This window comes from Poromitra crassiceps (genome assembly GCF_964638095.1).
Source record: "Poromitra crassiceps genome assembly, chromosome: 14".
Lineage (NCBI taxonomy): Eukaryota > Metazoa > Chordata > Actinopteri > Beryciformes > Melamphaidae > Poromitra > Poromitra crassiceps.
This window is the reverse complement of record NC_139633.1, coordinates 32286783-32308088: the sequence shown is the minus strand read 5'-3', so window position 1 is coordinate 32308088 and position 21306 is coordinate 32286783. Positions and strand designations below refer to the sequence as shown.

Below are 21306 nucleotides of genomic sequence, written 5' to 3'. Positions count from 1 at the left end.
CTCTATTACTATCTTCTCCCCTCCCCTCCTTTCCTCCTCTCCACTCCACTCCTCTCTAATCCTCCTCTCCTCTCTCAGCTCCAGCTGGTGTTTTGCAGCAGATGCTGCTGGCCAGGCAGCAGCCCAAGCTGATCGTCAAACTGAAATCAGCCAAAAGTCGGACCAGAACCCAGCTCAGGTGAGAGAACCACTGGAGAGCTTTAACACACCCAGTGGATGATGTGTTCAGCCTTCAAGGAAAGATCCACCCTCACATCCACTTAGGCCCAATCCCAATACACCCCTTGCCTCTATCACTTAGCCCTTAACCCTCATTTAGTGCGTTCACGTGTCCTGGTAGAGTGTCCCCATTCTTGTTGGGACAGAGGGCTAGGGTGAAGTGGTAGCCCACCAAACAGAGCTTTTTCAGAGGTAGGTTATGAGAAATCTCCCAGAATGCCTTGCGAATCATCGGCAAGATGGTGGCTAAGGCTAAAAGAAAACACAAATGTAAGCATTTTCTTTAATAGTAAAGATTTAAAAAAATATCCTAACCATCCTATTATCTTAGTTTCATGTATTTTCAATGTATTTTCGATCTGACATTCTCAACCTGTGGGCCGCTACTTAGCTTAGCGCTACAATGGCAGTCTATGGTACTTTTGCCTACTCCCGTTCAGATGCCCAAAATACACATTCCAACAGCGCCAGAAACACTCACATGTACACTCACATATTCACCACGCCATGAAATAATAATCCAAAATAACGTGAAATGGTAATTTTCTTAGTAAATCCACACCGAGAACTAACAAAGAGAAACTGAACTAACAGAGTATGACCAAAGTTACTTTTTCGTTTGCCATGAGGCACATGTGCTGTGTGCAGTCATCAGCACAGCGCATGCGCCTCATGGCAAACAAGGAAGTAACTTCGGTTACTCTTTGTTCAATTCCTCTTTGTTAGTTCTCGGTGTGTGGATTCACTACGAAAATGACCGTTTCACGTAAGTTTAGATTATTATTTCATCGCATGATGAGTACACAAGTCACAACATGTACATGTGAGTGTTTCTGGTGCTGTTGGAATGTGTATTTTGGGCGACTGAATTGGAGTAGGCAAAAGTACCATAGTCTGCCATTGTAGCGCTAAGCTAAGTAGCAGTGAGGGCTCTACCACAGTTTGTACTGCATGCAGAGTGAAGATAAAGGCATGTACTAAACTCTCAAAATGTTGGCATATCCCTTTAAGGCTGATTTGTGCATCAGAGCCCATTTCCATGTTGCATTTCCCCTTTTGATGGATAAGCTGTGTCTCAATAACTTAATAACTTAATGTGCAATTACTGTCTCAAAGCTTTGCTTATATAGATCCATATACAACTGTGCAATATCTGACTTCTAGCCTTGTTTGTAATCCAGTGTGGTTTGCATATACTTAGACTGTAGTGTACATAGATATACGATTCTATTTTCTTTCTTATATACATATTTATAATGGTCACTCTACCTCACACCTATTGTTTATAATGTAAATAGCCGTTTGTTTTAGGTTGTGCATAGTTTGCTTACCTTTTCTTTTTCCCTGTGTAAGAACATTGAGAGCAACATATACCGGAGTCAAATGACATACTTGGCCAATGAAGCTGATTCTGATTCTAAATAGATTTGATGTCTGGCAACAAACTGGTGGCGTCTGTCTGACTACTGATGATGAATCAGAATCTCCAAGGGTTGTCCCATTTCATAGGGCTAGATTTCAAGCAGTACCCCTCCTAACTGTTCTGGGGGGTTAGTCCAAAAACCCGGGGCATAGGGGTACAAGTAAGACATGGGATTGGCCCTTATTACACTGTTAGAACTCCACAGTCTTGTGATGTCTCCTCTTCTACGATGGATTAGGCATGGGCTATTCCCGGTTTTACCGGTTCGGTTCGGTGTACGAGCCCAAACCGGTTTGATCACGTGCGAACCGAAAAAAACAACAAAAATATTATATGAAAAAAAAAAAAAAAATTACGGTTAGGGATTTTTCGTATTAGCCTCTTCTCAAGTTGCACTAGTAGGGAAAAGTCTTATTTTGTTTATTATGTTGATGTTTGAAGAAAAGTTAAGCTGAATAGTTATGAGAATAAAAACTGTGTTGTTACAGTTAAATGGTTCTGCTTATTTTTATTCAGTGTTAGTGCTGGTTGGCTTAGAGGTGCATTATAGCTACCAACTGCAGTCGCATTATAGTCATTTATGGGGTACACTATATATATATATATAGATATAGATATAGATATAGATATGTTTTTGGTAAAATTCTATATACCGGTTTCGTACGTTTTTTGGGGAATATCGAACTGGTTTCAACATTTTCAAACCGACCCATGCTTACGATGGATTTCTCCCTGTATGATTGTTGAAGTTTTGGGACTGACACCAAAACCTGACGTTTACGTTGATGTTTGAGATGACTGAAACATTGTCTGCTGTCACACTCCATTGTAGCTTCTGGAAAGATCTGGGCGTGTGTGTTACATGGTTCTGTGTGTTACAGGGTTCTGTGTGTTACATGGTTCTGTGTGTTACAGGGTTCTTTGTGTTACATGGTTCTGTGTGTGGTACAGGGTTTATTTATTTATTTATTTCAGGGACAGTGCAACATTAATGAACATTTTCATGTAAATGTGCCGGATTATAGCCTTAGCTAATTTCCATCCGCAGTCCCTCGACAGGTGAGGTACAGAAAAGTTTAAAAGAAGAAATAAGAAAATTAGTGCATACGTAGGGCAATCATAGACATACAGCAATGTAAATGACACATACATACACATAAGGTAAACACAAACAACACAACACAAATGAAACAAAAACAGGGAACATTAGGGATATTAACCAAGGTGGACACAGGACTTTCAAGGACATACAAAAACAACACATAAAACAAAAAGGTTTAAATGTGATTGCAGGTTTGATTTGATCTGAGCCATGATTTTAACAGCCCCTTAAAGGTGTGAAAGCTGCTACTCTCTCTGACTGACAGTGGTAGGCTATTCCATAGTTTGCTGCCCCCATAGGACAAAACATTTTGTCCGATAGAGGACCGTTCTGGACGGTTCTGTGTTACAGGGTTCTGTGTTTTACATGGTTCTGTGTGTTACAGGGTTCTGTGTGTTACAGGGTTCTGTGTGTGTTACAGGGTTCTGTGTGTGTTACAGGGTTCTGTGTGTGTTACAGGGTTCTGTGTGTTACAAGGTTCCCATGGCTCCTTGAAGTCCTTAAAAGTTTGTGCATTTGAGGGAGGGGGGGGAATCAAGGCCTTTCAAGTAAAAAAATAGTGCTTGAATTTATATATTTTGTGCAATATAGTTCTTCTTTTGATATATATATATATATATATATATATATATATATATATATATATATATATATATATGCTGCCTTGAGAAATTGTGACGGTCACGTGCGCGCATGACTGATTGAAGACAAATGATGCAGGTTGTACAACAGAAAGCAAGGATCCACCTTGATCCTGTCTTGAACTACAGTATATATATATATATATATATATATATATATATATATATATATATATATATATATATATATATATATATGTATATATATGTGTGTGTATGCCATGTTGGGTCCTGGAATGTGAGGGAATTGGGTCTGGGAAGGCCTTGAAAAGATCCTTGAATGTGATGTTTAAGAAGGAGTGGGAACCGTGCTGTGAGTTAATGGTAGTGTTGGGCAAGTTACTTTCAAAATGTAATATACTACATGTTACTAGTTACTTTCATTTAAAAGTAATAGGTTACTTTACAATATTACTGTCTGTAGAGTAACTCGTTACTTATTACACTACTTTTGCATTACTTTCACTGTAATAACAGCAGTATCAGAATGACATCGTCACCCCGGAACATTGCAAAAAATTATTTCAACCATCTTGAAGTCAGTGTAAACAATCCAAAATTCTAAATGTGATCCTTTTCCTTTGTTATTGTCGTCTATAGTGGTTATTTGCATGATACACAGTTTGATTAGGAAATTATTTAAATATGTGCTTTGATTAAAAAAAGTAACTCAATTTGTAACTTGAGTTACTTGACAAAGTAACTGGTATAATATTACTGAAATCCTATAAGTAATAAGTTATATTACTGAGTTACTGCTAAAAGTAATATATTACATGTAATATGTTACTTTTGTAATGAGATACCCCCAACACTGGTTAATGGTATGATTCTTGTTTGTTTTAGCCTGAGCATGCTTTTTATGCCTCCGCCGGCGATAGCCAGGCCGGAGGCATTATGGATCCGGGTTGTCCGTCCGTACGGCCGTCCGTACGGCCGTCCGTCCGTACGAGGTTCGTTAACGCGATATCTGAGGAACGCCTGGACGGAATTTAATCAAATTTGCCTCAAACATCGACTTAGACTCAAGGATGATCTGATTAGATTTTGGTGGTCAAAGGTCAAAGGTCAAGGTCACTGTGACCTCTCGAACGCCATTTTCAAGCTTGTTAACGCGATATCTCAGGAATGCCTTGACAGAATTTAATCAAACTTGTCTCAAACATCGACTTGGACTCAAGGATGAACTGATTACATTTTGGTGGTCAAAGGTCAAAGGTCAAGGTCACTGTGACCTCTCGAACGCCATTTTCAAGCTTGTTAACGCCATATCTCAGGACTGCCTTGACGGAATTTAATCAAACTTGTCTCAAACATCGACTTGGACTCAAGGATGAACTGATTAGATTTTGGTGGTCAAAGGTCAAGGTCACTGTCACCTCTCAAACGCCATTTTCCAGCTTGTTAACGCGATATCTCATGAATACCTTGACGGAATTTCAGCAAATTTGCCTCAAACATCTACTTAGACTCAAGGATGAACTGATTACATTTTGGTGGTTAAAAGTCAAAGGTCAAGGTCACTGTGACCTCTCAAACGCCATTTTCAAGCTTGTTAACGTGATATCTCAGGAATGCCTTGACGGAATTTAATCACACTTGTCTCAAACATCGACTTGGACTCAATGATGAACTGATTAGATTTTGGTGGTCAAAGGTCAAAGGTCAAGGTGAGCTCTCGAACGCCATTTTCAAGCTTGTTAACGCGATATCTCAGGAATGCCTTGACGGAATTTAATCAAACTTGTCTCAAACATCGACTTGGACTCAAGGATGAACTGATTACATTTTGGTGGTCAAAGTTCAAGGTCACTGTGACCTCTCACACACCCAATTTCCAAGCTCTGTAACGCAACATCACAGGAGCGCCTTGACGGAATCTCTTCCAATTTGCCTCAAATGGCGATTTGGACTCCAGAATGAACTAATGCGGAGGCATAAGTCTGCGTTGCGGTCGTTCTAGTTTCTTTTTATTTTGTGTGAGAGGACATTGAGAGTTAAGCCAACCGGACCCAATTTCCTTGTACTGTATGTGTACATACTTGACCAATAAAGGTGATTCTTGATTCTGATTCTGATTCTGATTCTGATTCTGATGTGTCCCCTGTCAGTGTCCTCCCAGACTCTCTGCTTCACTGTCTGAGCTGCGTCCACCTGCTGGCTCTGCACAGACAGCTGCTGGCTGACACACTGCTGATGGACAGGCCCACCATGCAGAGTGCAGGTAAACAAACACCAAACAAAACCATCAACAAACCAGGTAAACAAACTCCAAAAACAACAACAACAAAAATAGACCAACACAAAACCTGCACATTTCTTCTAGCGACTCCAGGAACAGTGCTGCTTTGCTGATGCTGTTATTCTCCATCTCTCTCTGCCCTCTCTCTCTGCTCTCTCTGCCCTCTCTCTCTCTCTGCTCTCTCTCTCTCTCTGCCCTCTCTCTCTCTCTCTCTCTCCCTCTCTCTCTGCTCTCTCTCTGCCCTCTCTCTCTCTCTCTCTGCCCTCTCTCTCTCTCTCTCTGCCCTCTCTCTCTCTCTGCTCTCTCTGCCCTCTCTCCCTCTCTCTGCTCTCTCTCTCCCTCTCTCTCTGCCCTCTCTCTCTCTCTCTCTGCTCTCTCTCTCTCTCTGCCCTCTCTCTCTCTCTGCTCTCTCTCTCTCTCTCTCTCTGCCCCCTCTCTCTGCTCTCTCTCTCTCTGCCCCTCTCTCTCTCTCTGCCCTCTCTCTCAGATGTGATGTGCAGTCCTGTGCTGTCTACCTTCTCTGTGTTGTTGGACCAGTCAGACCTGCTGGATGCTGTCAGGGTCAGTAGGCAGAGCTTCATACTGGCATACATACATACAGTATTCAGCTGTCAGGCTGCCCTGTGATGATGCTTGTCAGGGGGACGACAGAGAACAACTTCACGGTGCTTTGGTGAACCTGACTCTTTTCTGACAGAATATTATGTCGACTTTGCCAACTTTGAATACAGAACAACAAGGAACAGCGACGGCCGGTGTTAACTTGCCCCTCCCTGTAGTGTCCAGCAGCACTGTTCAGCACAGCACTCCACATAATAACGTAACGTTGACTTGTTTCATAATCCTTGAAACGGGTGTGATTCCAGACTCGATGAGGAAAACCTTTTGAAAATGTGATATCCATACTCTATATATCCATACACAGTTCAGCTTGTTGACGGGTTATGACTGGCTCACTGATTGGCTGACTTGTTGACTGGTTATATTGATTGACTTTTGGTACTCTGGCTGATGTGGAGTTTTATTGTTTGACTGACCGGTGTTTTCCCTCAGAGCGCCTGGCTGGATGCTGAGAGCAACATGAGCAGAGCGCAGAAGGTCAGATTCTGTGTGTGTGTGTGTGTGTGTGTGTGTGTGTGTGTGTGTGTGTGTGTGTGTGTGTGTGTGTGTGTGTGTGTGCACCTGCGCGTGTAATACCTATACTAACCTGTAGATAGTAAGGCTGTGTGACTGGTTGTCAAGGTTACCGCGGGCGCGCTCATGACGTTATAAGGGCGCGCCGAGCTCAGGGCGGTTGATTTGACTCTAGTGCTGTCAGCTAGGCTGCAAGACACCGATTGCCTTGCGGCATGAGGTGATAGGCGCTTTCCTCGGGGGATCGCCGAGCTGAGGCTACATTGTAAACGGTATGTGTGTGTGCGCAAGTGTGTGGTGAAGTGTGTGGAAGCCGGATTGTGTGCTAACGCTACATTTTGTATTGTAAAGGTGTCCGGGGCTGCTGTGAGGCTCGGCGGGTGGGCCTGTGTAAAGCCAAGCGAGCGCCAATGCCGGTATGTGTTTTTAGAGTGTTTGTATTCGGTGTATGTCATTCTTGTATATTTCTTATGTATCGGGTGGTTTATTGATTGTACTGTTCTTGTTGGTGTTTTAAAGGAGAAGTTGGACAGGAGTGTTGGAAGCCAGGCCTGTGTCACTGTTTTTACTCGCCACTATTGAATTGCTTTAAGAATGTACTTGTAAACTGAATTGCTATGAGATGTATTTGTAAACTGACTCGCCATACAAAGAGAAGGCGCAGATATGCGTTAAAATGATAATATGAATAAAACTGCCTATTGAGGAATCTGTTTCGGACATCATTTAGTGGAGGGGGATTAGACCTGCGACCACATTACATTTGGCGCTGTGAGCAGTTTCTTTTTTGGCGAGTGAGTGAAGTAGTGGCGGGTGTGGGTCAGAGACAGTGGCACAGGTGAAGACATCACATCGGCCAGATCAGCGTGGGACACTCGGCGGCTTCAATTGGTCCTAACGCTACACACAATGCCTACGAAGGAAGAGCTGGAGATGGAGCTTCGGGGATTAAAGGAGAGGTTGGTGCAGGAAAAGGCAGACATGGACGATTTGCGCTCACAGAACGAACATTTAACTGCGCAACTGCACGAAACAAAAAAGCCAGGTGAAGCTAGTGAATCAGGTTTACTGGCTGATGATAGTTCTGCTGCACCACCCTCCACCCCCTCTGTACGTTCTCAACCTTCTGTGGAGATTATTTATTTACCTAAGGAGAGAAAAGCTGCCATGTTTTCTGGTCAGGCTGCGGGTTCATTAACTTTTTATGACTGGGTTGACGAGCTTGAGAATTCAGTTTGTTTTCATAGGTATGTGGGTAAAGAAACGGCTGCCTATATTTATGATCATTTAGAAGGGGAGGCTCAACAGGAGATAAAACATTCAGCCGTTGAAGTGAGGAGAAACCCTGAAGTGATGTTGAAAGTACTTGAGGAGGCTTATGGCACCCCGTCTTCTTTGGTGAAGGCTCAAAAACGTTTTTTTGATAGGAAGCAGAGGGATGGGGAGGGGTTAAGGGAATATTCTCATGCGTTACTGTCCCTGGCTGCGGAAGTGGGCCGCTGTAAGGGGGGTGATAGGCTATGTGGGGAGGAGTCAATTAAACATCAGTTTGCTGAGAATGTGAAGGATGTTACACTGCGGAGAGAGCTAAAGAAACTGTTGAGGCAGGATTCGGGTATTGAGCTAAAGAAATTGTGTGGGGAGGCTATACTGTTGGCGGACGATGATGTGAGGGGGAGAACTTCAACTGCATATGCCTGTGAAGCGGCCGCGGAGTGTTCTGCTGTGGATGCTTCCGCTCGGCCCGATCCTATATTATTGGAACTGAGGGAGGCTATGAGGAGACAGAATGATAAAATGGAGGTTCTAGCTAAAGAGGTGGCACACATCCAGGTTCAGGTGGGCGGGCGGTCCCGGGCCCTAAGGCAGGAGCCCAGATATGACCCGGAGGGTAGGCCTATTTGTTTCCGATGCCAAGGCATAGGGCACATAGCGAGGATGTGTGGGCGGGCACCAGGGCGAGCAGGTGGGGCCAGCGGTAGGGGGGCAGGTGGTATGGATGCAGCTTTAGGGGAAAGTGCACATGGGCAGCAGGGAAACTTTATCCCTTCGTAGTGGGGAGCCAAGCTACGGATGGGGGGCAAGCAGGCTCAGGGGGGACATCTGGTGGCCAGGAGGAGGTAGTGGAAGCGCTGGTGGGACCTGTTCCAGTAGTACAAGCTGTGGTGGGGGGGGTCCCGGTGGCCTGTCTGTGGGATACGGGGTCTAATGTGTCAGTGTTGACGGAGAGTTTTTTTCAGCAACATTTTTCAAACATGGGGGATGATGCTTTGAAAGAATGTGGGTGGCTCAGTCTGAAAGGGGCTAATGGGACACCGTTACCTTATGTTGGGTACTTGCGGCTGGATGTACAGATAGCCGGGGTGGTGTACCCTCAGTGTGGGCTGCTAATTGTGAAAGACTCCCTTGATGAAGTAACACAGGAAAAGAGGAAAATGGTGCCTGGTATAATGGGGATGAATATAATAAAGAAATGCAAGGATTGTTCATCATGTCCTGTGGGTTTTTCCAGTAGTCCACCTCCCTCAGCCACTATTGAGGGTTTTGTTAAAGTGTTTCACTCATCGCCTGTTTTGGTGCCTGCTGGGTCTATGTGCCTTATTTTAGCCTCAGGGTTTCATAATAACAACCCCACAGGTCAGGCTGTGGTAGTGGAGGCTTTGGGGGTGGATGAGGGGTTGCTGCCTGGTAACCTGGTGGTGTCCACATCATATGTGTGGATGCAGGGAGGAGAGTTAATGTTCCCTGTCATTAATGTTGGCCATACAGATGTGTGCTTAGATCCACGCACTCGTCTGGCACGCATAACTGTGGCGGATGTGGTGGCCGGGGGCGTTAATTCAGTGGCCTTCCAGGAGGTGGAGCCTCAGGTACTGGAGGTTTCTGTTAATATGCAGGAGGCCACAGTGAGAGAGCCATTAGTAGGGGTGCCCAAGTTTCCATTCAACTTTAGTTCCCCTCTTTTGAATGAGCAGCAGTCAGCCCAAGTAAGGGAGCTGCTGGATGAAAATGCAGATGTATTCGCCAGAAATGATCATGATTTGGGCTGCACTGAGACTATTCAGCATGATATCCCCCTGTTGGATAACACCCCAGTGAAGCAGCGTTATCGGAGGCTTCCTCCAAGTCAATATGAGGAGGTTAAAGCCCACATAATGCAGCTGCTGCAGCAGGGGGTTATTAGGGAGAGCTCCAGCCCGTACTCCTCGCCTTTGGTGATCGTGCGCAAGAAGGATGGGGCGCTGAGGATGTGTGTGGACTATCGGCAGCTCAACGCGAGGACCCGGAAGGATGCATACCCCCTGCCGCGAATCGAGGAGTCGCTGGATGCGTTGGGGGGTGCTCAGTGGTTTTCCACGCTCGACCTGGCCAGTGGTTACAACCAGGTGGGGGTAGTAGAGGGGGACCGCCAGAAGACAGCGTTCTGCACTCCGTTCGGCTTGTTCGAGTTCGATCGCATGCCTTTCGGCCTGTGCAACGCACCGGGGACCTTTCAGCGCCTCATGGAGCGAATCTTTGGGGACGAGCACTTCCAGTCACTGCTCCTGTACCTGGCTGACGTGGTGGTGTTCTCCACATCTTTTGACCAGCATCTTGCCCGCCTGCGAATGGTGCTGTCACGGTTCCGTCAGCATGGCTTAAAAGTGAAGTGGAGTAAGTGCGCGCTATTCCAGCGTGAGGTGTCGTACCTGGGTCATGTCATCTCTCCGGAGGGGGTGCCGACCGACCCGGAGAAGGTGCGTGCGGTGGCGGAGTGGAGGCGTCCCGAAAGCTTTGCAGCTCTCTCCTCGTTCCTGGGCTTCGGGGGCTACTATAGGAGGTTTGTGGAGAACTTCTCCCGTATTGCGGCACCTCTTCATGCCCTTTCAGCTCTGGGTCCCCACAAGGGGCGTGGCTCACGGTCCGGGGGGATCCCTTTTTGCCAGCTGTGGAGCCCAGAGTGTGACAATGCTTTCCAGACGCTGAAGATGCGGCTCACCTCAGCCCCTGTGTTGGCATACGCAGATTTCACCAAGCCGTTTTTCCTGGAGATCGACGCTAGCCATCAGGGGCTGGGGGCGGTGCTGTCGCAGGACGGGGAGGGGGGCCGGAGGCCAGTGGCCTATGCAAGTCGTGGGCTGCGGCGTTCCGAGAGGATCATGAACAATTACAGTGCCATGAAATTGGAGCTGTTGTCCTTAAAGTGGGCCGTTACGGACAAGTTTCGCGACTACCTACTGGGGCGCAAATTCATAGCCTTCACAGAGTCACCTGGCAACGGCTAAATTGGGAGCAGTGGAGCAGAGATGGGTATCGGAGCTAGCCCAGTTTGACTTTGAGTTGCGGTACCAGCCTGGGAAGCAGAATGCCAATGCCAATGGACTGTCAAGGCAGTATGGGCAGGCTGAGGGTCCGGGGCTATGGCAGACGGTTGAGCAAGTCAGAACCACTCTGTCTGCTGGGGTGGGGGGCAACCACGCTGCTTCCGTTAATGCCATGGGGGTCTCGTCAAGCTTCCCGGTGTATTCTGGCAACTTCCTGGTTTCGCAGCAGCAAGCTGATGCTGTCATCGCAGCCTTCCGGAAGTATTGGGAGAAGGGACAGAGACCCACTCAAGCAGAACGGGCACAGGAGGCCAGGGAGACGGTGGAACTCCTTCGGCAGTGGGATTACATCAGGGAGGAGGCAGGGGTGCTGTATCGGGAGCTCCAGGACTCGAGACGGGGGCGCCTGAAGCAGTTGCTCCTGCCCTGCAGTTTGCGTGCGGAGGCCCTGGCACACATGCATGATGGTCATGGACACCAGGGAGTAGAAAAGACATTTCAGCTGGTGCGGGCCAGATGCTATTGGCCAGGGATGCACTCCGAAATTGAGGAGTATTGTCGGCGGTGCAAGCGGTGCATTGTGGCCAAAGCCCCACTGCCGAAGGTGGTGACGGAATGGGGGAGTTTGTTGGCGTCCCGACCACTGGAGGTACTCGCTATGGACTTTACGGTATTGGAACCGTCCAGCGATGGCCGTGAAAACATACTGCTGTTCACAGATGTCTTTTCAAAGTTCACGGTGGCAGTCCCAACCCGAGATCAGAAGGCTGTGACGGTGGCAAAGGCACTGGTGAAGGAGTGGATCCACAAGTATGGAGTGCCTCAAAGAATTGACTCCGACCAGGGGAGGTGTTTTGAAGCCGAAATCATCCAGAACCTGTGCAAAGTATACGGGATGAATCGGAGCCGCACCACTCCATACCACCCCCAAGGAAATGGGCAGTGCGAACGGTTTAACCGGACCCTCCATGATCTGTTGAGGACGTTGCCCCCAGACAAAAAAAGGAGGTGGGTGGACCATCTGCCAGGTGTGGTTTTTGCCTACAATACAGCAGAGCATTCCAGCACCAGCTATACGCCCTACTTTTTGATGTTTGGCCGTTCGCCCAATCTGCCAGTGGACATTCTGTTTGGGGTGGGGGAAGAAGGGTTTAATGGCACGGCAGAAGATTGGATTTGCGCACACCAGCGGGAGGTACAGGCAGCTCACTCGCACGCACAGAGACAAATGGCGCTGCATGCAGAGGCTCGGAGACGAAGCCGGGGACCCCCTTCCAAGCAGAGTGCTTTGCATGAGGGCGAGTTGGTGTACAAACGGAATCGCACCTTCAGGGGCCGGCATAAGATCCAGGATTTGTGGCTGCCCGTGCCCTATCAGGTTTTATGTCGTCCGAATCCCAAGGGGGCAGTTTACACCATTGCTCCAGTGGACGGTTCCCAGGGCCCCAGTAATGTACACCGTCTGGAGCTCAGGCGCTGTGGTGCTGATCAGCCTGCACCTCAGACTTCGGGGGTGGGCGAAATGGACTGGGGGCAGGGCGGGAGTTTGGAGAGTGAGGAGTCAGAAGAGGAGGCAGCGGTGCTGCTGCAAAAAGGCTTAAGATCAGATGGAGCGGACCCTGAGCCACTGCTTGGGCCAGCCAGTGATTTGGATGAGGGTGAAGTGGATCCACAAGCAGTGCATGTCGAACTGGATCTCACTGATGCCGAATCACAGCAGGGGGCTGGAAGTGGGCTGTCCGAGGAGGAGCTGGAACCCCCTCCAATGGTGCCCCGGCGGTCTGCCCGGAGCACGGCCGGCATCAACTCCAACCCATTCCACCTGCCAAGATCTGCGGTCCCAGGGCGAGGACGACGGGCGGGAGCTCAGGTAGTGGCCCAGGTTAACAGTCTCTGGTTGGGCACTTTAAAAGATATTTTGTCCACGCTGATTGATAACCTCAACAGTAATATAGAGTAACTTGGCCTGGATCATTGGGGCAATGATCTATTTTGTGGGGGGGTGAATGTAAGGCTGTGTGACTGGTTGTCAAGGTTACCGCGGGCGCGCTCATGACGTTATAAGGGCGCGCCGAGCTCAGGGCGGTTGATTTGACTCTAGTGCTGTCAGCTAGGCTGCAAGACACCGATTGCCTTGCGGCATGAGGTGATAAGCGCTTTCCTCGGGGGATCGCCGAGCTGAGGCTACATTGTAAACGGTATGTGTGTGTGCGCAAGTGTGTGGTGAAGTGTGTGGAAGCCGGATTGTGTGCTAACGCTACATTTTGTATTGTAAAGGTGTCCGGGGCTGCTGTGAGGCTCGGCGGGTGGGCCTGTGTAAAGCCAAGAGAGCGCCAATGCCGGTATGTGTTTTTAGAGTGTTTGTATTCGGTGTATGTCATTCTTGTATATTTCTTATGTATCGGGTGGTTTATTGATTGTACTGTTCTTGTTGGTGTTTTAAAGGAGAAGTTGGACAGGAGTGTTGGAAGCCAGGCCTGTGTCACTGTTTTTACTTGCCACTATTGAATTGCTTTAAGAATGTACTTGTAAACTGAATTGCTATGAGATGTATTTGTAAACTGACTCGCCATACAAAGAGAAGGCGCAGATATGCGTTAAAATGATAATATGAATAAAACTGCCTATTGAGGAATCTGTTTCGGACATCATTTAGTGGAGGGGGATTAGACCTGCGACCACATTACAAGTAGGCAGAGCTTCATACTGGCATACATACATACAGTATTCAGCTGTCAGGCTGCCCTGTGATGATGCTTGTCAGGGGGACGACAGAGAACAACTTCACGGTGCTTTGGTGAACCTGACTCTTTTCTGACAGAATATTATGTCGACTTTGCCAACTTTGAATACAGAACAACAAGGAACAGCGACGGCCGGTGTTAACTTGCCCCTCCCTGTAGTGTCCAGCAGCACTGTTCAGCACAGCACTCCACATAATAACGTTGACTTGTTTCATAATCCTTGAAACAGGTGTGATTCCAGACTCGATGAGGAAAACCTTTTGAAAATCTGATATCCATACTCTATATATCCATACACAGTTCAGCTTGTTGACTGGTTATGACTGGCTCACTGATTGGCTGACTTGTTGACTGGTTATATTGATTGACTTTTGGTACTCTGGCTGATGTGGAGTTTTATTGTTTGACTGACCGGTGTTTTCCCTCAGAGCGCCTGGCTGGATGCTGAGAGCAACATGAGCAGAGCGCAGAAGGTCAGATTCTGTGTGTGTGTGTGTGTGTGTGTGTGTGTGTGTGTGTGTGTGTGTGTGTGTGTGTGTGTGTGTGTGTGTGTGTGTGTGTGTGTGTGTGTGTGTGTGTGTGTGTGTGTGTGTGTGTGTGTGTGTGCACCTGCGCGTGTAATACCTATACTAACCTGTAGATAGTGCTGTAATGCTGCCTGTCCATGTGTGTCTTCTGACCTGTTGGCTTTTCTCTACCAAAATGTTAACATAATTCTATTCTGATCAATCCTTTCTGGGTAACACTTTCATTAATGTTTAGCTAATGTTTAATAATGGTTAATTATGGGTTAGCTAATGCTTATTAATCATTAACTAACCCTTAATTAATGTACTATTATTGCAAAGTGTTACCATGTGCGTGTGTGTATACAGTACATACAGTTATTGCAGACTACTGACTTTGTGTATGAACCGTTCCTTCCTCCCTGTGTTTAATAACAGTTAATACTGTAAACTTAATCCATTCATTTGTATTATTATTATTGTTTGTTTGCAGAGAGACTTTCTCCATGTGAAACAGGAGTTCATTAAGACCTACATGTCATCAGTCTACTACCTTCTCCACTGCCCCTCGCTGCCGTGCCCCCGCTGGGCGGACCCGCCCTCCGAGGAGCAGCGGGCCAGAGTCATCTATGACACACTGGATGCCCTCAAACACGCCCAGCAAGTTGCCAGCCAATCAGGAACCGCGCAGGTCTTCCTTGAGCCCGCCCATCAGCACCTCGCCTTTGACGTCACAGAGTTGACCTTTGACCTCCTCGGGGTGGCGCGGTAACAGGGTGGGGATGAACACACGGCAACATCACTCAGTACATGGTACATTTTGATTGGAGTTCATTATGTTAAAGTACATTTTGACTCAATATGTTAAATTAGCTGTATATATTAGACATATTGTAAAAAAAATTGACATCAATAAATCTAGCCTGACATCGCCAGGCCAAATTCGCAAATGCGAATGAGTCTGGAAATTCTCTGTTCAATTTTGATTTCCAGGAGCCCAGTCATCAATCAACATGCCCAGTAAAATGCAATCGAACACAATTGGATAGACCTATCAGAGCAACAAAACGTGTGACATAGCTCACGTGCTTCGAACCATCTCTGGCTCTCCTCTGTCAGTCAACATATCAACGTAACAATATATTTGATAAACGGTTGTGATTGGCCCGACGGTTAAACATGAGCTCGCAGATTCGTCAGGTTCCCAGGCTACAATAAATCACTGCAACATTCATATTCAGACATTTAGAAAACAACGGGGCTTATGGGAAATGTAGTCTTAATGTTCAGAAACACTAGAACTTTACTACTGGTGTGAGAACAATCGTCTCCACCATCACAGTTAACAATGATATATTGATGCTTCAAAATGCTACAGCGGCTGGCCAAACTTTGAGTCCATCTGACACCTCCTACAGCTCTCAGCAAACTAGAAAGCAGGTTCTTTTACTACATTGAAGCAGGTCATATAAAGGCTTTGGACTGGGACCAACACAGATGCAGGATATTAGATTTTATAGTGACGCTATCAGCACATTTTGAAACTGTTATTTATTGCCAAAGCTTGTACTATTATGTAATAAACATGTTGTCAATAACAGAGGGTGATTTGTTCAAATGTAACTAAAGGTGAGAGATGCTCACAAGTCATTCTTTGCAAGTCAAGTCTCAAGTCTCTTATGGATGAGCCTTCTATCATCTGCTGGATGCCATCCGGTCTGCTTAGAACACTGCATAGCTAAAAGTAAGGCATTTTATTATCCTCACTCCTTTATCTATTAGAATACAGTATTAGCATTGATTAGTTGACATTGATTAGTTGACATAACTGACTTTCGGTCCATCAGCACCGGTGCTGCCCAGGGCGGTGTCCTCTCTCCCTACTTCTTTGGTCTGTACACCAACAGCTGCACCTCCAGTCACCAGTCCGTCAAGCTCCTGAAGTTCGCGGACGATACCACCCTCATAGGGTGGTATCTTGTCCCACCTGAGAACAATGGAAAAAATGTTTAAAACTACAGTAGTTTTATTATTTTTGACTTACAAACTGCCAAAAATGAGCCAACGAGATACAGCAGTGATACTTGATGCATGTCCCTCTGTATAGAGAGATGGCGGCATCTCTGTCTGTGGAGAGATGGCAGCATCTCACTCTACATGAGACCACTGTGTTTGAAACAGCTGGAGGCCTAACTTACTGTATGGATTTTTAAAGTCAATAACATTCCTTTACTTTATATGTACTGTTTACGGCAGTGGTTCTCAACGTGCGGGTTGGGACCCCACAGGAGGTCACAAGATAATTTGGGAAGTCGCTAGATTATTAATTGGATAGGAAAAAAGCAAATTTATTTGAGACACATTTATGTTTTTTTTTCAGATGTTTTTGTAAAATATTGCATAGTTTTCTGCCTCTCTGATAATTACATGAAACAACCTGAAAAGAGGAAATCATTCTTTAGTTGAAGTGTTCACCACTCTGCATATGCAGCCAGTGACGTGCGTTGTCCCGGGCCAAAAAGGTTGAAACGCTGCACTCCTTATGGCTCTAGCTTCACTTCTTTTTCTTTTCATCAAAAAGTATGCTGGCCTACACGGCCCAGACAGAACTGAGAGCTCAGCATGGGTTTTAAGTTACACTCAGAGACATTAAGGACGCCCTAATGTCATGTTTAAGATGTATATCAAATACTCCACTTTGAACAATAATTTGTGTCTGATGGTTTTCTCCACAAAAAAAGGTTAAATGACTTTGCCTCGTCCTCCCTCATTAAAAATTCCAAAGCAACCACTCAGGGTTATCTAGAACATAACTAGCCAATCACAGCATACAAACAATGACTTTAACTGCTGAATACTCGACAGGGATTGGCTCCAGTGATGTCATGAATCATGCTGGTTGAAAACGGCCTTTTCAGTGAGCTCAGAGAAACGTTCCACTTTCAGCAGATGATTGTGTAAACATGCAGTCTTCTAGTGTCAAACTCTGCACACATCATTCTGCACAGTGAAGCTCAGACATCCAACTGAAGGAACAAGAAGATCAACAGATTTTTGACTTTAGTCTACTTGACAGCCTACATGTTGCCATGTTGTGAACCAGGAAGTGTTGAGCACCCAAAACCTTATGTTAGAAATGTACAGTATGGGTCCCCATCATATAAGAACAGCAGGATGCTAAACTTGCATATGTTGAGAAATTTGCATAATTAGCATTCATTAGCATAATCAACTATATGGACAATATTTCAGCAACTGCTTGGACGATTTGGACAATATTGGAGTGGTTTGGGCAGTTATTGAGGATGCTGAATCCATTTCTGGCATTGTCAAAATTCAAAATGGCTGTTTAAGCCAGAAGTGGCCACATCTCAACTCCCGGTGGGGCCGATGATGATGTTTCAGCCAAAAGGCGTTTTAGAGGACGCTGAATCGATTGGATTGGACAGATGAATGATTTATTTGAAATAACTGAAATAATTTTATTTTAATTCACAAACCATTGGAGGTAACAACGGCATCCAACTAGAATAATATGTCTATTGCTAAATAATATGCCCAAAAAAAGAGAAAGGGGAGTATATTAGTGAAAATGTAGGTAGAACAGGTGTCCTGGAACTTGTTTTAAAGACAAGTATACTAAATGATCAGAGCAGAAAACAACACGTTACAACTGGAAAGCTTTCATCAAGCAAGAGCACCTTGTTCTTCTAATCTGCACTGTTACAAACATCCTCATCATCATTGTTACGAGTCAATGTTTACATGTATGACCTCAGTTGCTATAGGACCAATCAGCATGACGTCACTGACACCCAGTATTGCAGAACCCCGCCACAGTTAACTAGTATGAGTTTTGCCAAACAAACGTTAATATCTCAAACTATACATCACATCGCTTATATTTTGACATTCTGAGTGAGAGCAGAATTAGCTCAAGAGTTTGATGTATAATGTATGCATGTCGTGTTAAAGTTGTGTGAGCTGTGGCAGTTTTTCAAATGTAAACAGGGTCAGCCGGCTAGAGTCAGATGCTCAAACTCAGGCTCCATAGGGTTCCATTGCCGGTGCCACCCAGTGACGAGGTTTGTTTACCAAAATGCTGCTCGGGTGATCCCTCGTATACACATTGTGTCTTGCTGTAACTGTCCTGTACATAAGTTCACTCTGGGTGCAGTATTGTGAATGAGCCACTGTGAGGTGCTAAAGCGATAGGGGAGGATGCATGCTTGCTTCATCAGTCTGAGAGGTGTGCCCCCCTTGCTTGTGTTCAGTGTGTTCCTGTCAGTCGAGCTGAGCAGAACGAGGTGTTAACAGCACTGCTAAATAAATAAGCTGTGAGGCTAAAGAGAAGAAAAGTCTCCACGAGTTATTCATCATCATCATCACTTTTATTAACAGACACAAGGTCCAGTATAAAAACAGACAATACATCAAATCATTATGACCCAGGGGATCATATGTGTATTTTGTATCCTGATGTGCTGTGTTCTCCCTCCCTGCCTGGCGTGGAGCTCTCCACAGTTTACTCTTGACTTCTTACTGCAGGTGCGGCTGGTGATTGGTTGGAGACTGATGCGGGCTGGCTTTAAATAGGGGGCTGTGCCGAGGCCTCCTCACTCTCTCCTTTCCTGCTCCCAACCAGCCTGTGCCACACCAAGAGCTAGCTTAGCCACTCCTTTGTTAGCCTAGCTGGTAAATGGGTCATTGTAACCTTGCTCACCTTTGATCTTAAAAGCAGTCCTTATGACTGTATGTAGGGGTGAGAAGCCCTGATTTTTCTTTAGTTGTTTTCTCCTGTGTTTACTATTAGTTCATCAGGTATAAGGTGCCTGTTGTTTGTTTGGGGGGGGTTTTGTTTGCAGGTAAGATTAGGCCTTTAAAATAGATTGTGTTTATTATTTTGGGTATGCTCACCCTGATGCTCTCTACTGTCATTTCTTCATTAAAACATTGATGTGGACTGCAAACCTCTGTGGCATGGTCATCTTTGGGAGAGGAAAGGGGGGAGTCACTTTTTTATGTTATGTTTGGTGTCCCCTAGGCCGGGCATAACAATGACATACACCAATACAATATTAACTCTGTCAAGTCGTTTTCTCCGGGTGCAACGCGGGAGAGTTGTGCATCTGCCTTCTTTACCGTCACAATCATCAACCTCATCCTCTCTGTCTTCATCTTCTTCTCCAGACTCTGTTCTATTCCTATGAGTGTGTGAGCAGGTTTCAACATGTACTATGGTGCAGCAGCACAGTAGCTGGTACAGGCCTGCTGTTGTACCTGGTTTTGAACCAGCTGTGAAGCTCCAGCTGATCATTTCCACAACAGCTGGCCCCTTTTCTTCTAATGTAGTAGTAGTAGTAAAGTAGTAAACGGTTTTTATTTGGTTGAAGGTAGTAATGCACTAATGGCAACACGAGTTGAATTGATAGTACATTTTACAATGCAAGACTTTACATACACAAAACACAGATAATGATTGGAAGCAGGGTCTCCAAAAAAGAAGAAACTATGTCTATAGATATCTCTAATCTAAAACATAATATATAACAACTACAATAAATCAGACATACAAAAATATTTCAGCAGTGCTTCAATTATTTAGGAGTCTGGTCATGTAGGGAATCGTGCTTTTTCTGTACCGCTCCGTTCTGCAGAACGTGTCTGGCAGTGGCTGATGGTTGAGCGCTCAGAAGGAAGCCAGCTGCGGTATTGGGAGCCACGGAGCGATGAGGCAAAGTTACGTGTAAGGTCCACGCGTCGTGAGCTGAGGTTGGGAAGCCCAAGGCGGTCACAGGCTTCTCCGTATGAAGTGAATTCACGACCCAGAATGATGCGCACAGCTCTTCTTTGGACTTTCTCGATTGATTTAGTTTGAGCTGCTGTGAGGCCGGAATGCCACACAGGGGCGGAATACTCCAGGGTGGGCCGGATATAACCCATGAAAATGGAGCTCAGATCATCTGGGGGGACACCAGCATTTTTAAGCCGTCTGAGCAAGAAAAGGCGCTGGCTGGCTCTTTTACAGATGTAGTCCACATGTTCAGACCACTGCAGGTTGGCCTGAATATGGACATCCAGGATCTTTAAGGACGACACACTCTGGAGGTCAATGTTGTTAATTAACACCCTTGGGGGGGTGGGGAGAATCTTTGTTGAGTTAAAATGCAACACCTTGCACTTTTTAGGGTGAAGTAACATGGAGCTCTCTGAGGACCACCTCTCCAGGTCAGTTAGGTCGTGCTGGATGGTGGATGGGGCAGACACAGGTCTCATCTCCAGCAGGTTGAGGTCATCCACATACTTCCAGCACATAGCTGATGTCTGTTCAGCTGCACTGTTGATGTAGGCAATGAAAATTAACGGGCCTGTCAGAGTTCCTTGGGGTAGTCCACATGTGATATTAGACCTTTCCGAGAGCATTCCATGGTAGCGTACTGACTGGGTTCTGTTGGTTAAGAAGTCTGCTATCCACCTGGCGAGGGATGGACGGAGGCCGAGGTTCAAAAGCCTGGTGATAGCCAGGCTGTGATCCACTCTGTCGAAGGCTTTGCTGAAGTCAGTAGTAACAAGTGAGCATGTGAAACCCGGATTATCCAAAGACCTGAAGAGGTGGTTTGTCAGGTCAAGGAGGGTGTGTGTTGTCGACCGGCCTTGTAAACACCCAAACTGTTGGCTATCAATCTGGGGTAAGATGTCATTTAAAGCCCACTCGAAAATAAAACTCTCAGCTACTTTGCCTAGTAGGGAGGTGAGTGAGATTGGGCGTATTTCACTGATGGAGGGGGGTCTTGTTTTAGGTAGGGGGACAACAGTGGCTGATTTCCATTCAGTGGGAACTAAGCCTTCCTGAAGGGAGTGATTTGATGATGATTTAATGATGTTCAGCAGAAGTATTATGAATGAATCTCTGGCCCCTACTCTATCCCGAGGCCTGATTCCTCTCATAGCAAACCTAGAAAAGATCACTCACTGATTGATCATTGCCGCC

At 46.0% G+C, this 21306-nt stretch overlaps 2 protein-coding genes across 2 annotated transcripts in view; both read left to right on the top strand.

The window, feature by feature from the left end:
- LOC310789521 (nephrocystin-1-like) overlaps positions 1–15087 on the top strand; it is a gene marked incomplete at both ends in the record, with an annotated part of 48653 nt that extends 33566 nt beyond the window's left edge. Inside the window, 5 exons of the mRNA XM_083651157.1 lie at positions 79–178; positions 5497–5609; positions 6115–6188; positions 14238–14282; positions 14809–15087. Coding sequence (XP_083507283.1) covers positions 79–178; positions 5497–5609; positions 6115–6188; positions 14238–14282; positions 14809–15087 — 611 coding nt within the window. The remainder of the gene's footprint in view (positions 1–78; positions 179–5496; positions 5610–6114; positions 6189–14237; positions 14283–14808) is intronic.
- The window catches only part of LOC310789400 (NACHT, LRR and PYD domains-containing protein 3-like), a 291155-nt gene that overhangs the window by 171670 nt on the left and 98179 nt on the right, over positions 1–21306 (top strand). The window lies entirely within an intron of this gene.